The 18601-nt window shown below is 36.0% G+C and overlaps 1 protein-coding gene across 1 annotated transcript in view; it reads right to left on the bottom strand.

The window, feature by feature from the left end:
* LOC122813680 (zinc-binding protein A33-like) overlaps nt 1-15629 on the bottom strand; it is a 235933-nt gene extending 220304 nt beyond the window's left edge. Inside the window, exon 1 of the mRNA XM_044086130.1 lies at nt 15223-15629. Within this exon, the coding sequence (XP_043942065.1) occupies nt 15223-15606 (384 nt within the window). The 5' untranslated portion in view covers nt 15607-15629. The remainder of the gene's footprint in view (nt 1-15222) is intronic.
* Nucleotides 15630-18601: the final 2972 nt, after the last annotated feature.

Below are 18601 nucleotides of genomic sequence, written 5' to 3' on the forward strand. Positions count from 1 at the left end.
AATTAGGATTTAAAAGATGTTGCATTCCGCGGATTTACAAAAACAACCTGTCTGCGGATTCATACCCTGCACCTACTGCACATAAGGCTATCATTCTAATCATTCGGCTACATGTGTATGTGAAATGGTGTTATACTTTTACATACATCTCTCCACTCTGTTTAAGCACTGCTGAGCACTGCAGTGTGCCATGCAAACCTGCTCCGCTATGCTTAAACTTGACTTTTTGTCAATAATTAAATATATCTGGTTTCTATTTTTGGATGTCTAGCACATGTTAATTGCTAAGTGCCACACGATGCAAACACACACACACAAAAAAACTTTATTGCATAGCCATACATTGATATTCATCAGGGGGTGTGTTACTCATCTCCAGACACAGTAACACACTCTCTACATTGATTCCATAGCTGTGTTATATAGCTCCCCCTCAGTAGTGTGCCTTTATTAGTATGCAAGGTGTGCTGCCAAAGGGGGGTTCCGCATACACGGCTATGGTACCTTCCTTGTAGGTCTTCTACTATTCCTACATGGATTTTATTAAATCTCCCAGGGCTGTCAATTAACTGTAAAATAGATAAGTGTAATACAGAAAAAAAAGAGTTAAATTACCTTTCATATGCAGCGTACTTGCTTGTAGTCAAGTTCTATTTATGTTGCAACTGAGTATGTTATTGTTTCTTGCTTTACTGTTAAAGGTTTATATAAAACTAAAATTGTGCTTGTTTACAAAAAGGAAAAAACAAACATGCTTTAACATCATGTTACTTTCCTTGTAAATATGAATTGTAGAAAGGGAAAAGGGAAAAGGAAAAAGGAAAAGCTCTTCAATGTCCCCTTACTTTTTTCTCTTCTTCTCACTTATCTTACTTTCATTTGAATCTATATGCCTCTTTGAAGATATATTAGCCCAATCCATTTGCTCTGTCAGTTCAAGAATTTTATTTGTTTGTAGAAATGACATAACAGGGTCAGGATCTTCAAAGAATTTAATAGTCTGGCCGGGAACAATAAATGTACTTTTAGTTGCTTCTTTTTTAAGTTCTCTAATAAGTGGAAGGAATTGTTTTCTTTTTGCCATCACTGCTGTTGAGTAGTCATTCATAAAACACACAATATTTCCATCATAGTTAAGTGGTGACAGCCCATGCAGTTTTAAGTACTGATTCTCTGTCTTGAGATGAAGTAAAATTCAACACTACAGATCTAGGAGAAGAACCAGGTTTTGCAGTAGGTTTACCTAGCAACCGGTGTGCTCTCTCTATCCCAAAAGAGAGAGTTTCAGGGAGATATAAAGTCTTAGGAAGCCAGGCAGTTAAAAAAATCATATTGTTAGCTTCAGGAAGTCTAAATATACAAATATTATTTCTTCAAGATCTATTTTCAAGGTCATCTATTTTAGCTGACAAAATTTTACTTTGTTGCAATAAAAATCCAGTGTTATTTTCTCCTTCATTTAGCATTTTATAAATAATATTAAGGGATTATTCAATGCCAGAGATCTGATTTTTTGTACCTGAAGAGACTCATTAATTTGTTCCATTTGCTTGGAACAATCTTTCTTAAAATCATTAATTTTACTGTCCAATCGATCCATTTTTATTGATAATTTTTGAATATGAGGCAAAAGTGACTGAAGCTTTTTCTTACATGAAGAATCCTGAAGTGCTGCCTTAGTGTATCTCATGTTGCTGCCAAATACAGTGAAAGAAATTACTTTTACACAGTTTTTTCACAAGAACACTATTAGATTGTTATTTTTTTTCTTGAAATACTCCTTTATAGCACCAAGGGCTATCACATTTCACTAGTTTGAACTGTTTAGGATTATTCAAACAAATTATTTTTTGTCAGAAATATATCTTTTGTAGCAGACCAGTGAAGAAGTGCTGCTATCCTTGTCTCATACTGGCCACACCACTAATATCTGCTCTTTGAGCCTTGGGGTAAATTTGTGGGTTTACTGTATTCTTCTGATCGATTATTATGGTAAAATGGACTTTACATGTAAGCCATTACATGTACATGTCCAGAGTTGTTTTGAGACTGCCTGTTTATCACTGGTAAAAAATCAAACTAGCCAGAAATCTGTCAGAGAGGATTGCTTAAGAAATTACTCATGAGAAAGAGACCCAGGGATTCAAACCAAAAGCCACCACATGTTGAAAATGTGATCTGAGCACAGTTACAAAATTCATAATCTTAAGAAATAAGTCTCACTGTGTGTGTGTGTGTGTGTGTGTGTGTGTGTGTGTGTGTGTGTGTGTGTGTGTGTGTGTGTGTGTGTGTGTGTGTGTGTGTGTGTGTATGTGTCTATGTGTTTGTGTGTGTGTGTGTGTGTGTGTGCGTGTGTGCGTGTGTGCGTGTGTGTGTGTGTGTGTGTGTGTGTGTGTGTGTGTGTGTGTGTGTGTGTGTGTGTGTGTGTGTGTGTGTCAATAACAAAAGTTACAATCCCAAGAATCATATGTTTAACATGATAAGTAAACACTAGGCCAACTGGAACACACACCGAGGCCAACATGCCCTGTTCTCCACTTTAGTGCAATCCTGGAGTTGGTATATTTAGTTGGAGTGTGGGGGGCAGCTCCCCACATGGGTGTTGTGTGGACTATAGCCCGCCCCCCACCTAGGTGAGTATTACTTACCTCGGCATGAGTTTCTGTTTAAGTTGGTCAAGTGTTCACTTACCATCTGATGTTTGGGATTCAGATGTTTCATTATTGTTGTCTCAGGATTTTCGGAATCAATAATATGGACCTTAGGAGTTCAAATTGAAATTATATATATATATATACATATATATATATATATATATATATATATATATATATATATATATATATATATATATATATATATATATGGGTCTAAGATATTTCACTGAATGCACATTTCACTGAAACTCAAATGACTGAACATAAATCACTGAAAGTACAATTCACTGAAAACTCAATTCACTGAAACACATTTCACTGAAAGTTATAAGCAATGTTACTGCATGTTCACTTTCAAAATTTTATACACTTGCACTACCTGACTTGTAAAATCGGTGCTTCTAGCTGATTGAATGCAACAATAATCACCATATCTGGGTATGATTTCTTGCAACAGTTTCTTGGCAACCACAGTCACATAATTTGTATCACAGGAAAAACTTTAAACCATCCAGAAAACACATCTATATACAACAGATAGGTCCCTATGGGTTTTTCAAAGATTGTGTAGGATAGAAACACTTTTTGAGATGTTATATTGAAAACAAACTGTACCGGTATTTACAAAGTACTGAATGACTGTGGAAACGTAAGAGACATATGAATCAGTGAAAATCTGTCTTAGTATTGCATTTTTCCCCAAGTTCCTAAGTGAGAGGGCAAATTATACTAAGCTTGTACCAAACGATCCAGAAAGGAATGTGGGCTACCAGCCTCCCATCTGGATGGTGCCATAATGAGTCCAGGGAGCGGCTGCAGTAGATACAGATCCACTTTACTTTCTAGGAGTCATCAGCTTGAGTCTGAAAAAATAATATGTTCTGTAATGAATCAGGTGTAGTAATATTTTGGGGTTGCTGCAAAACATATGCCTGAACAAGATATGGTAATGCAGTTTGTCTGGTAGTAATGTCAGCAAAAGCACTGTGTTTTGAAATGTTAAGACTCATCAGTGTTATAAGTGACCTCTTGACTATAGCTATTTCCCTAGGCAACAGAAGTGCATTCACCAGTTCATTAACAAAGGAAGAACTTTTCTCAATAAATGGTGCTTTCAAATAGTAAAAAATATAATCAAGTATCCAAAAATGACCAAAAAATAGTGAAATATACAATGTATTCACCATAAAGCAGCATAAAAAACATAACCCCTCCCATAAAAACACCATAGTGTTTTATGGTGAATAAACTGGTATTTCACTATTCTTTGCTCAGCACTACCCCTTAAGCATAGCGTGAGACTGTGAAAATTGTTACTGATCAGTACTTTACTAATTTGCATGCTTCCATAATTGCTAAAAGTCCAGATACTTGAGCTGAGATCTTCCAACTTTAGAGAGACAGTCTTGAGGCAGACAAATATTAAGTTTTAGTTCTTAGCAACAGCTTTTCTACAGAATGCAGACCTGCTACATAGGTCTCATGCCTGAGAGTTAGATTAGCTGGCATTTCTACTATGAGTACTATTACGGCCACTATTCTAAGGTCATGGGGAGGGCTGTGGCTACAGGAACAAGACTGATACTTTAATAAGTAACCACTCTAAAACCATCATAACAGTTTTATTACTTCTGCATAGTCTGAAATTCACTGGCGGCAATAACCTATATAATCCCAAGAAAGACGCCAAATTCTTTAACATTATAGGGTATGGAGCAGTTTGAATATCAGCAACATGTGAGGGTAAATGTTGTCTAGAACCTTCTAAAATAAGATGTCCTAAGTACTGAACTTATGTTTTCCACAACCACAATTTTAACTTCATAATCTTGAATCCTAATTCTGCTAACATAGTCGAAAGGTGTATAGTACCTAGTTAACATTTAGGATAGGAATCAAAAGCCAAAAACAAATCATCTACATACTGTATAATGTTAGTCCTATGGGGAAATTGAACTTTATCTACTTGTTTCTTCATTATTGTAGAGGTAATCTAGTTCATGTATATCATTGCCTTCTGTAAATAAAAGCAAACAAATAACGGCTATCTGGGTGAGTGGGAAAAGAAAAGAAAGCAGTTAAAGTATCAGTCACTGAAAAGTTGGCAGTGTTTACACATACAGAGCTTAGTATATTAGATGAGTTATGTACTACAGGAAATGTTAGTACTACGACGGTATTAACTACTCCTAAATCAGTACAAACCTATAAGTGTCTTTGCCTGGTTTCTTAACTAGTAAAATAGGCTTATTACACATGTTTCTCATAGAGAATATTATTCCTTGCAGAAAAGACAGGTTTAATTCCTCTTTCTGCCTCTGGGGATAAACGGTACTGAAATACCACTGGTAGAGGCTCATAAAGCTTTAAAATAATTTTAAACTGGCTCTGCATCCTTTATGAGTCCGACATCATTATCATGGGCAGTCAACAGCTTAGGAGGAATAGTCTCAAGTCCCTCCAAATCAGTTATACTGGAGATTTGTTCTGATCCAAGTACTGTGAAGGCTGTGTCTTCTTCTGAACAAATATCAGCCGAGTACAGACCCAGGGTGGAAGGCTGATTTGAATATTTAAAATGACTCCATCCACAGTGCAAAACACAGTCCATCGTAATTTATATAACAAAACTCTACCTAAAAGATTCAAAATGGCAGAATTTTGTACAATAAATGTATGTTGCTCTTTCAATGGACCTATTTGAATTGGGACGTACTGTCTCTGAATAATCCAATAGAATTCCAGAGACACCTCACCCCAAACAGATTTTTTGAGAGTGGGAGGCTTTTCCTGTTAGTTTAAATTTATCATAGATTGAGTTGCTCCTGTGTAGATAATGAAAGGAGTTCATCTCCCAGGCCTTAGTTGTAAATGTTTCATCTCCATGCCCCTGCTTACATTTATCAAGGTTATCAGAACTTGTCAGAGATTTGGGATGCATGGCTAGGCTTAAAATGACCATTGTGTTCATTAGCCTAGTAAACACCTATGAACCTATGAGCCTATACAGTAATGTTAATAAAAATGACCTTTCTGGTCTTCTGGTATCAAAGGAAAAAGCTGTGTCACTTATTCTGGGCTGTCCTGTTTCTATGAGTTTGTAAGAGAACTGTTTTTTTTTTCTGCCCATTTTGAGCAGTTAGAGAGCCAAATGTCCAGAGAATTGAATCTTTTCTATGATGTTAAATTGCTGGAAAAATATCTGAGCCTGAACATCAGTCACAGTTGCAGTAGATCATTTGCCCACTTGGGAATTTGGAGATGAAGAGCAAGACCTGTGTGAGGAGTGGAAACAGGCCTCTTTGGAGCATACATTGGGCTAGCTGTGGATTTTGGTTAAGCAGAATCTAAGATCTCTGGATAAACTATGGCAGGAGATCACCAGTTTTGAAGATTTACTGAAGAAGGCAGTATCCAATTATTTGTTTGTTGCCAAAATGAGTGAAATCAAGCAGTGATCTTGTTGCCACCCTGGTGGCTGCCAAGTGGTACTGCAGGTAAAAGGTAGTCTCTCTGCTTGTTGTGGGGTTTGGACATTGGATATACTGGTATTTTGGAAAGATTAATGAAAGGGACACTCATTATACTAATGTCCACTCTGGCCACAATTAAATCAAGGGCTTATAAGTGACTCACAGTGCTGGGTCTGAGGCAAAATAGGAGGATAAAAGTTTTGCTGAAATTGTCTTGGGACTTGTTGAAAGAATCTAAATCTACCTTCACCTCCTCTATTCCTTATGTCCTACCCCCTAACAAGAAATCTGTGTCAAACATTTGAAGCTGAACATCCACTATTTTTTTTTTGTACTTTCTCCTCCCTAATTACATTGTCTGCTATTTATTGTGCCTGATTAACAACTTACTGCGTTCCTAAACTAGTCCAATTTACATAAACCTTTTTATCTGATCTTATATAGGTGTACATAATCCTTCTAAAAATGCTCCTGATGGTCCACTGGCTGCAGCCCCTTCATCAATATGTTCTGGCTATCCATGAAAAGACTCATATGCATCTATCATGCACTGTAAATATGCATCAATAGATTTGTTTTCTTTCTGTATTGCAGCCTTAATTTGTGATCAGTTAAGTGGCAGAGGGCATGTTATTGTTAATGCTTTTAATAAGTAACCCTTTGTAGTTAGGAAATGTTACAGTGGTACATTTTGGAATGTTATCACCTATATCTGATTTTTCCTATATTTTCAAAAAAATATCCAGAGGAGTAGAACCATTTAAAACTACACTCAAATCTTCAATTGTTGGATTTTGCAACTGTGCATTCCTTCTAATATCTTATCATATTTGGCTGAATGTGACTAAGTAGGTGGGAGAGAATCTACAACAGTTTAAAAATCTACTGCAGTCCATGTGCAGACCACTCTGATAATGGGCTTGGTATCACCAACCCAGGTCACTGCAGGCAGAGATACTTCTCTCAGAGGATGAATCTGAATATTAGATGTTAAGCTAGTGACAGGGGTATCTGTATCTGACGGGTTTATATCACTTCACTGAAACATCTGAAGTTCGAACAACATATGTTCAAACTTCAAACCATGAATTGCACAAACATTGAAGTCTTAGAACAGTGATTTTTTTCACAGGGAAAAACTTGCTGTTCCAAGAAACATACACACAACACAAGTACACCAAAAACACATCAATTCACACACATACACTTAAACTCCAACATCTAACCCTACACTTAACTGTACATACACTACTACCTATCCATTTGCCTTAACCCAAACCCTAACCGTAATGTCCGTCATTATCGCATACCCACCTCACCCGCACCCTAACCCTAATGCACCCAACCCGTGCCCTAATCCTAATGTCCACACAATCGCACACTTACCTGAACCTGACCCGTAACTTCCCACCACAGTCCTGATAATAGTGAAGCCACAGAAACGGCCCAGCGAATTCTTTCCCTGGGAAAGCCACGGCATTGCGATAATCAGTGTTCGAACTTTATAGTCCGAACATCTGGTATTCGACCATCAGCCATTTTGACGGACTGATATAGACCCATATCTGACATAGATACTTCTCTCAGAGGATGAATCTGAGTATTAGGTACTGAAGTAGTGACAAGGGTATCTATATCTGAACTAGGTACTTCTCTCAGAGGATGAATCTGAGTATTAGGTACTGAGAAGTGACAGGGTTATCTGTATCTGACACAAGTACTTCTCTCAGAGGATGAAATCTGAGTATTAGGTGTTGAGGTAGTGACAGGGGTATCTGTATCTGAGTATGTATCAGAAGCTGATGCATCCTCAGGACCTTGCTTGGGGGAGGTGGGCTCCAACTATATTCTTCTCCATTAATAAGTATAGTAAATCATAAAATTTACTTTTAAAGCCTTTTTAAGGCAGTTGTCCTGCTAGAGTAGGTGCTTTTGTTACCGAATCATTTTAATTTATCTGTGTGTGTGTTTTCCCAGAGATGGGTTTTTGCTATGGATAAAGGTGTTTACTTCTTGTTTGCTGTTCTCTTTAACATTAAAATGAACCTGAAACATCATGCTGCTGTTGCTGAAATCTTGTGTTATAACCAGAACCATTAGGCTGGGCTGATGTACAGGAGGTAACTTGGGAAGTACATGTATCAAGGAAACAGCTGAAGGACTGTAAAGTTGTTCACCTGTTGCTTCGCCTCCCAGAGAGGGAGAGCAGGATTGTGCTTAAGTTGGCATGTAAAGAAATCAGGGGCCTGTCATCGTCGGAGGAATCAGATTGGGTTATTTTTAATTTTTCTAACTGTTTAAAAGGGTAAAATCCCCATTTATCACAAGAAGTATCTCCTGCACATTTCTGCAACATATTAACTGTTCTATTAGCTGCCTGCAGCTGTATTTTTAATCTAGAAGAATTTTATTTTAAACTTCTACAGATTCTATTTCCTTATTCTTGGATTTTTCTTTCAAGTCATTAAAAGCTGACCAAGAGGCAGGTACTTTGTTTCCTTCTTGTTTTAATTTCTTATTAACAATGGTTTTATCAAAAGTGAGCTCAGAGTATTTTACCAAATAATTATGGCTAGAAAAATCACCGCAAACAAAGCAAGTAGAAGAAAACCATTTATTTATTTATTTTATTTTACATTTGTTGACCAGGCTAGTCTAACTGAATACATGTCCATTTTCAGTAGAGGCCCGGGGACATAAGCTCCGTGGGAAACAAAAAATAACAAAAGCATTTATATTTACAATGAACATAACAGTTTAACGCAGAATTATCAAAGAGGTCTGAATACCTCACAGCGCAAAATGCAGGTACAATACAAAATGCAGGTAGAATACATACTATAACCTGGTGAGATAAGCTCCGAAGATAAAAAAAGAAATAAAAACATTTATATTTACAATGAACATTACAGGTTAACACAGAAATTATCAAAGAGGGCAGAATACTTCACAGTGCAAAAAGCAGGTACAATACAAATTACAGGTAGAATACAGAATATAACAAAAAATGCAGCTTATTGTATTATTATATTAATAAAGAGTTGTCACACTATAAGTAAGCACAGAGGATGAAAAAAGGTTAGGTATAGGAAATGGTATTGCGGTTAATAAGGAAAGTAGAACTTGTTATTGAGAAGTAAAGGGTAGGTAGTGCCTAGTTTGAAGAGAAAGATGACTAGTCAGGTTTAGGACAGGGGCATAACCAGTGTGTTTTCAGGAAACGTTTCAGTCTGTTTTTGAAAAGTGATGTAGGGAAAACTGAGGAAAGTTCACTGGGGAGAAGGTTCCAGGATTTTCAACAGTATCCATTAATTGTAGCTGCCTCTTCCATATTTATTAAACATATGTCTAGCTGGAGTCAGAGCCTCTGGCCCTTTTCATACCCTCACACTTGCACCCATTGAGAGCTTAACACAATGGATAAAATCACACACTCAAATAGGATAAAAACTCACCCCCTTAGTGTATATAATAAAAACACTCTCATACATGTGAGTAATGTAACACACTGTCATACATATATGTAATGTAACCCACTCTCACACAGATATGTACATTTATGATAACGCCCATTCTCATGCAAAAGTTATAACAAAACTCAATCTCAAAAAATTGTATACATGCATGATGCACCCCATTCACATATAAAGTTACGATAAAATACTCTCTCATGCAAGAGCCCACTTCATACAAATAATTACTATTCCACTGAAAAATCATGTAAGAAAAATGTATCTACAGAGATATCAAATTCTGTTGAAGTTGGACAAGTATAACTGTAAAATACACCTGACAGAAAACTTGTTAAATATGGCCCAGAGGTGATTTCTGCTGCAGCAACTTGTAAACCTCTTAAAATCCAAGGCTTCGTGGCACCAAATGTTACGGTACAAAAATGACTTAATGTAACATAGTTCAACACAGTAGAACGACCTTCTTTGTTGAAAAAGAACAAATGTATGTGGGAAACTAAGAAATCAAGGTCTTGTCTATATGAACAGAAGAAATTGTATTCTGTTTATACTGTAAAAGCTTAGGAACAGACATTTTGTCTGGCAAACTTTAGCCACTGACCCATTAAAGGTAAATACCTTCATATTATTTTGCTTACTAAGAATCTGCAGACCACTTATCTGTGCCTTACAAGGCACAAAGTTACAGTCTTTCACATTGGAACTTACTACTTTGGCAATATTCACATTCACAATAAAGGTAAACTAAAGACAGGCCTAAGCTACTAGGATCCATCTTGAAACAAGATGAATTCCAATTCTAAACAAAAGAATATTTATCATCTTCCCCCTTTACACTTTCAATTCTCTAAAGCATGCATGCAGGTTTCAACTTACCCAGGCATATTAATTTGTTTATTGTTTAATGGTGTGACTCAGGGGTAGCCCTCCTATTTTTATTTAACTTTTTATTTTATTATAACAATCTTACTGACATTTATTATAACAATCTCAACTTGTCAGAATTTGCACTAAGATCATTCTGATCTACAATTTCGAGGCGTGAAGATCATTTAAAAAAAATTACCAAGCTTGCAATCTCCTTGTCCTGTACTTTTTTTTCCAATGTTGAAGCTATGTCTTACTGCCTACATTTCATTATACACTGTAGCATTCCAACTTGGCTATTTAGGTATTTTACAGGATAGTAGTTATCACAGAAAGACTTTGGTAATTTTTTTGTTCAGACTCTGAGAACCCAATTAGGCAGTTATTATACATATTTTAGCCTTCAATTAGATTATAGTTTACTTTCCCATACTTGTCCCCTATCATTTTTTTCACTATTATGGGCTTATTTGAATGACCACATAAAATCAAAACACACGTGTATATATATATATATATATATATATATATATATATATATATATATATATAGAGAGAGAGATAAATATATAAATATAAAGCACAGAGCCTTATGTTGAGACTCAATGGATTTCCAACCTTAGGATGGCAAGATGTCTTCCTCCCATAAGGAAAAAATAGACCACAGGGAAAGCTGGTACTTGTCAACAACAAGGATGCTGACTGATGCTCAATCAACTGAACTTGTTTTGAAATCAAAATCTCTTTACTGAAAAACAAATAGATGAGTGATTTTACCCTTAAATGAACTTCATCAAATCTAAATCCAGATTACATGATATGCAGTATTTATCTGCTTTAATACAGAGATCATTAATTAACTTGAGTTGGTGTCATAAATGTAATTCATAGTCTGCTCATCCCAGCTGCTATAGGATAAATCTCATATTTCATACCTGTTCTGCATATCTATTCCTATTGGTAGGAAAGGGCGGTTTAGGTGCTCCCATTCACAGGTTCAGCCAGATTATGTTGACTAGCTGCAGTTATGATTACTGCAGTATAGCACTTTAGGATTTTAATTTGACTGGTTATCACACATTTTTTGTACTTGTTGGCCCATCTAAACAAATAGCATCTACTTATCACACCACAAACTGAATAATGTACTACTACATGTTAGTGTAAGGGGACCTCTATAGTGGTTGGGAACAAGGTAAAATCCCAAATGTTATCTAAAAGTGACTACTTATATGGAAGGTGCAAATTAAAAAAATAAAGAAAATGAATAAATAAAAAACCTGCACTCAGAAAGTAGCAACTTGTATTATCCAAAACCCTGAAGTACACAAAATGATACTCTTCTAGTGGAGTGGAGATCCAACTATAACACCTCATGATGGCATGGATGAGGATCATGTGACTGCGGTATAAATATTTACTATATACACAGTTCTAGGTGAAATCACCTTAGTCAGCAAACGTTGACAGCCACCTAGCTGACTCATGAAAGAATAGTCCAGTTGACATTCCATTTAGCTAAGGTTTATTTTTTAGCTCTTACACCACTTTTGATCAGGCTCAAAGCACCCATACAGATATGTCCTCTGAACTCATGCTCTCCTAAAGGTAAAAATACAACAGTGAATATTAAAACTGTGCAGGATGCAATCCCTTTTAGTTTTTCCCGTACTAAGGTAAAACAAGGGAAGGACATACTGGCTGAAGAAGAATTCAGATATTACCAATGGATAAAGGGGAGATTTAATCCTCAGTGATGCACTGTCATCATTGAAGATCAAACAATTCTCATAATATAACAATGCCTGCAGCTCATTGATCTCCCTGAAGAACTGAAGTCTACCAGGAAAAAGATCTTTTTGGAATATGAAAATTACCGGAGAATGACCAGTGCAAAAAATAAAACAAGCAACCACAAAAAAGCACTGAACTGAAGAAACACCACTCTACAGGGGTATATGCACAGTATAATTTATTCCACCATGAAAATGCACACAATACTGATTGATCTTTTTGGAGATGATTTTTAGATTTATGTACCCAATGAATTCAAAGGTGGATAGGCAAGCATAGCCAACACCAAATTCAAGTCTAAAAGAAGATAATGGCCCTTCACAGGAAGCTAAAGGAGAGAGGAGCACGTCAGAAAAGTTTGATTATGTATAACAAGCTCCCCTTCCAAGTCATGCTGTGCTGAGACAATGGAAATGTGATCGTTGACTATGCGATAACTGTAGCCCTTAACAAACAGTTTACTAACATGATTTTCCAGACCTGGATACTCAGTAAATGAGAAGAGAAGAGATACTCATGCTGTAACAGAAATTTCTCACATTTGCTGTGTGTATATACTTAAAGGCCTCCTTTAGCCTCTATTGTTGCTGATATTCCCTTAGAAAGCATGGAGAAATAACAGAAGCTACTGCAGAAAGCAAGCATCGAGGTAAAAGCAGTCATTCTGCCACAGTGTGGTAGCACTAATTTCATGGTTTAGAATCATTGTAAGAGAAAACTAGAAGCTTAAAGGTCCACTAAAAAGTTCTCCTGGACCACCTCAGAGCTGCTAAGATGAGACCAAGCCTTCCCTCTCAAATCATAGCTCTCAGCTGTCCAGATTTTCACAGAATGTCCAGATTTTTGCCTCATATTTTTGGTTTGTTCCTCATAAAATCTGTGGTTTTCTGGATTTTTGAGTCAAATCAGCGAGGATCAAATTCACTAATTAGTGACAGACATTTGAGTTTCAGACTTCATATCTGTCAGACAAATGCATGATGACAGAATACCTTTTATTCTAGCAACTTTCAAAGTTTATAAGAGTAATATTTAATTTTTTTCCCTATTTTGGGGCTTTGTTCCCCCATTAATTTTGGCGTTGTCCATATTTTTGTGCTAAGAAGTTGAGTGGTATGGCTGAAAAGCTTGTAAAGCTTGTAAGTCAATGAAGAACTGAGGAAATGGAGGAAATACATAAAGAAACAAGCATCCTCCTGCTGTTTATAGACAAAACATACACTAGCCACTCACATTTATCCTGTTGAAAGAGACAGAATCTGAGAAGAACTACATTCCACTTAATCATTAGTAGCTATACCTCCATGGTGTCCTCCAGGTGGAAGATTGCCTGGATGTTTCGTTGATACAGATATGGTTCTAGCAGAGGGTTTATACTGTGTCTTGGTGCCTGTAGTTATGTTTGATTATCCTGAGATGAGAAATATCATCAAAATGCACTGGTCATTACTTCAAGATTTTGCACTCCACTGCTCGGTGAGAACCCATATGGCCTAAGTGTTCTATTTCAATATCAAGGGCTCTGGCCTCACAAGGTCTTCCAGAATCTGTACAGCCATAACCCACAGACCAGTAAGCTCAACTTCAGTAAGAATCCTTTGGCATAGAATTCCTCCCAAAAGAATATGAGTTAGTAGCCATCAGATCTCTATTCCTTGCACTGTCCTCACATGCAGTTTGTACTTTACAAGCCAGCATTTACTAGGAGGGGCAATGGCGTCCTAAGGCTTTCCAATGCCTGTACCAGCAGAACAGCAGACCTCAAAGGAATACTCTCATCTTAAGTCATAGTCCTTTAGCATGTACTTATACTTCACTGTACCTGATTTTATTTCCAAAATAATTTCCACTAGAGTATTCAGTCCTATAGTGGACCCATTTATATGTCTGTGCTTGCTATAGAAATATCACTATATCTGTAGCTATCTACATGGATTTACTTCCACTTACAGAAGTCCCTCTTCACTGAATTTCATAATGGTGCAACAAAGTTGCAGAAGATGCAATTTCACGAACACCTGGATCATTGTAAAATAACTCTGGGAAATGAACCACTTGTCCAGCAACAATTCAACAACAAACTGAAGCAAATTAAACCCACCCAAGTGGGGGGCTTCAACCCCCACACCCTCCTCAACTAAACATACCAACTCCGAGAACGCACTATTGCGGAGAAAGGGGCAAAGTTCACCAGAGTGGCCAAGTGGTTAGTTTCCCAGAGTTAAATTATGGTGATGTGGGTGTTCATGAAACTACATCTTTGGTAACTTCATCTTATCGCTATGAAGATCAACAAAGTGGGATTTCAGTAATAACAAGTAGATCCATCTAGCTATATAAAATATATATACATATATATATATATATATATATATATATATATATATATATATATATATATATATATATATACATACATACATACATACATAGGTATGGATATATACATATTTAATAACTTCTCTTTGTTCTGTCAGCCCAACACAGGCTTCTTAAACTGAAAGCAGGACAGTCCATTCAAGACAATGCATCTGGATACAGTAACTAGTTGGCCATGTTTCACACATAAACCAAGTTAAATATGTTGTACATGTTCAAAAGTGTAGACGGAGGTAGAAAACATAACAGTCATTTCAAGTAGGTTAGGATCCCAAAAAATGGGCAGGCAACAACCATAGACAGACACTAAAGGAATTTGCATTGTAGCAATTATTGAAAAACAAAAGTATTAATCAGTACAGTGATATGCAGGAAACTCAGCAATTATTTATGTATAAACATACAGCAGATTAGATTTTGATAAGTTTCCAAATATCTTTTTAAGTTTAATAATATTAAGCCATATCAAACTTTAGGATAGAGAGAAATTCACAGGAATAGGAATTTCAAGATACCAAAAATATGAGAAAAAAAAGCAGACCGAAACCTTGTAATACAACATAAAACAGTATTGTTTACCTTGTACATTTTGAGTACTTTCTGGACTGTCAAGAAGGTGTGACCAGGATGTTCTGGAACACAGAGTGAGCAAACCAAAGATTCATCCTCTTCACAGAACAACTTAAGCCTTTTTTTATGTTCTATACAAAGCTGATCTTTCTGACCTGGGTTTTGTCCTTCTTTTTTCTGGCACAGTATCTGCACCCTCTTAATTGCATTTGCTAGTAGCCTGTTCACTGCATATTTCCTGGCTGTGTATTCCTCTCTGCACTCAGGACAGGAAGGTTGTTTCTGACTCTCCCAAACTCTGTCAATACAAGACTTGCAGAAATTATGCCCACACTCCAGTGTCACTGGAACATTCAAAAGTTCAAGGCAAACTGGGCAAATAAATTCCTCCATATAATCTCCTGCGTGTTTGCTAGATGCCATTGTGAAAACAGACTGTTTCATAGTTTCACTTTCATTTACCAGGAACAGAAATGTCACTGCAGAAACCACCACCTTCATTTAAAAGGCACATAATTATCAGATGACATTTCACTGACTGTGAGCTGGTGAAGAGAATTCATATAGATAGTATTATTTATTCACTGTTCACACTTTAGAAACCATCTTTACTGAAACATCCTTCAAAAAGTATTTAAAAATCTATGACTAAATATGACCTTCAACTCATTTATATTTTATTTACTTAGTTTTGTTGGCTGAGTTAGCTGTGTTAGGCACAATCTATTTTCAGAAAAGACCCCACACATTATTGATAAAGACTTGGGAATATTTGACCCTGAAGGCATTTCTCCAATCTTTGCAATAATTTCCACTGGATATTATACATCTACTTGTGCTACCACTAACTCAGACAAAAGATGCCACTTATTTTTTTTTCTTTTTGACAAGAAAAAAACTAGGATTGTTAAGTGTCTTGATGGACCCAGTAGTCGAAATAAAGTTTCACTCAAAATCCATTATTCTTAAAGCTGCACTGCAAAATTATGATTTCTCGAATATAATACATAATACAGCATATTACCAAAACATGTGCAGTACAGCTGTATGTAACAGTATCAGGCGTGTTTAACCATGGAGTGTACTAGGTTCGGATCAGGAGATTATAATTTCCAAAGTGCTCGTATAACCTCTAGAGCAGGTAGGGATCCTGTCCTCTTTCTTTCTTTTCCAAACTAAAAATTACCAGCATAGAATTCCTTTATCCTAGACAGTGATCCACATGTGCTCTTGAAAGTGAATGAACAAACAAACAAACAGGGGCAGTAGTAATATGCTCAGCTGCGACACACATTAATTTATGAAAAACAAAGCAATTAGCAAATATCATTTTGTAAAGCCTCCACCTCTGAGTTCTGAGATTAAGGGAACAATGAATCAGTTCAAATGCAACTCCTGAAGAAAAGATTTTTGATGCTAAAATTGAAGGAGATGTGGTAGTTAATTTTATGTATATTATTTTTGCCTTTTGTTGTACTTTAGTTCTGATGTTTGCCTACCTCAGTCTGTATGCATAATTGTATATATTATTAATATAGATTTAGTTTGAAATTAAACTGTTCTTGCATGTGTAATAACACACATTTCTAGTTACAGTGGATGGAATTTTTAATTTATTTAAAAGTGTTAACTGTGCTAGAACATTGATCACAGTGAACCATTTTTTCAGCCCAGATATCAAAGTAAAGATAGACAAAACAGACTTGTGTGTATTTCTATGTTAAAAGAAGAATGTTAAGCAACATAAAATAACAATAAAATGATATACAAACAGTGGTATGTACATATACCTAGGCCAGCCTTTGGTCAACTGGTGCTCTAGATAAAAGGGCTTCACAGTGCTCCCCTCACCACCCAGTGCCATCATTCAGATTACTGGAAAAGTATCCCTGATAGAGCAGTGCCTTAGGTGGCCACCTAGGTGGCCTATGCAAAGGCCAGCCATCATGTGTGTGTGTGTGTATATATATATATATATATATATATATATATATATATATATATATATATATGCATATATATATATATATATATATATATGTATATATATATATATATATATATATATATATATATATATATATATATATATATATATATATATATATATATATATATATATATATATATATATATATATGCATATATATATATATATATATGTGCGAGTGTTTGTGTATGTGTGTGTATGTATATACACATATATATTTAAGCAATAATCCATGTCTGGGTGTGGGTAATGCTGGATTTACCCACAGTTGGCGTGGTTTGGTCACGAGGGCAAAGCCTGAGTGACCAAACAAAGACAACCATGGGTAAATCCAACATCGCCCACATCCAGACGTGGGTTATTGCTTTTATACAATAACATTATTTAAGAAAAAAATACTCACTTTTCTTAAATAATGTCTTTGTATAATGCCTCTGTGCTGTCCTTCCATGGTTTTTCGCTATCCTGGGGCTTTTTCTGATGTACTGAGCATGCATATGGAACTTGTGTTCCCATGCTTACATCAGAGCTGTGTAGAGGAAGCAATGGAGAAAGGAAGATCTCCGTTGCTTTTTTTTTTTTTAATTCAAAATAAAAAAAGAAGTAAAAAAGAAACAGACATTTTACTTTCAGGAGAGCTGAGACAGACAAAATAAAAGGATAATCAGGGACGTTTAATTTTGTAGAACTTACCTGATTATCCTTTTATTTTTGACTGTGCCATCTCCCTCATTTGCTTTAAGACTCCTGGTTTCTTTTTTATTAAAAAAAAAAAAGTAATAAAATTACGAGAAATACTAATGGGAAAAACTTTGGGTAAGCGGACCTTTTCCCGTTAGTATAGTCTCTGAATTACAACGGGCACGCTGGTTGGGCTGGCCAATCAGCGTGCTCATTTTTTAACATTAATTATCAGTCATTGTATAATAATATGTATTATCTGCACAATCTTTAAATGTACAATGCATAATAAAAGCTGTCATACAAAAGCTATTTGGTAGGATTAATGTAAGTGTTAGAATAGGCCAGAAAATATAGATTCAGATTTGTGTTTTCATTTATGCAAGCAGTTTCAGGGAAAGACAGTTCAGTAGAAGGGAAAAGTAATCTTGCTGGCTAAGCATGAGATGTGCAGAAATAACAGTTCTCAAGGAAAGGCTGCTGAATGTTCCTTTCTCAAGGGAAAGACATATATACTTGCAATGGAATGCTTGAGAAAGAATAGACATTTAAGCACTGTGAGGCACATGCAAGGCAAGGCTTGAAAACCAAGGATAAAGAGGAATGTAAAACATTACAGGGTTTTGGTATTATTATGAAATACTTCAGACATGGGCAGACGAGTCAGTTAGGTTAGTTTTTGGACTGATATGCAAAAGGTCTTTGCAGTATTGACAC

This window comes from Protopterus annectens, chromosome 10.part0 (assembly GCF_019279795.1).
Source record: "Protopterus annectens isolate FY-2018-M chromosome 10.part0, PAN1.0, whole genome shotgun sequence".
NCBI lineage: Eukaryota > Metazoa > Chordata > Ceratodontiformes > Protopteridae > Protopterus > Protopterus annectens.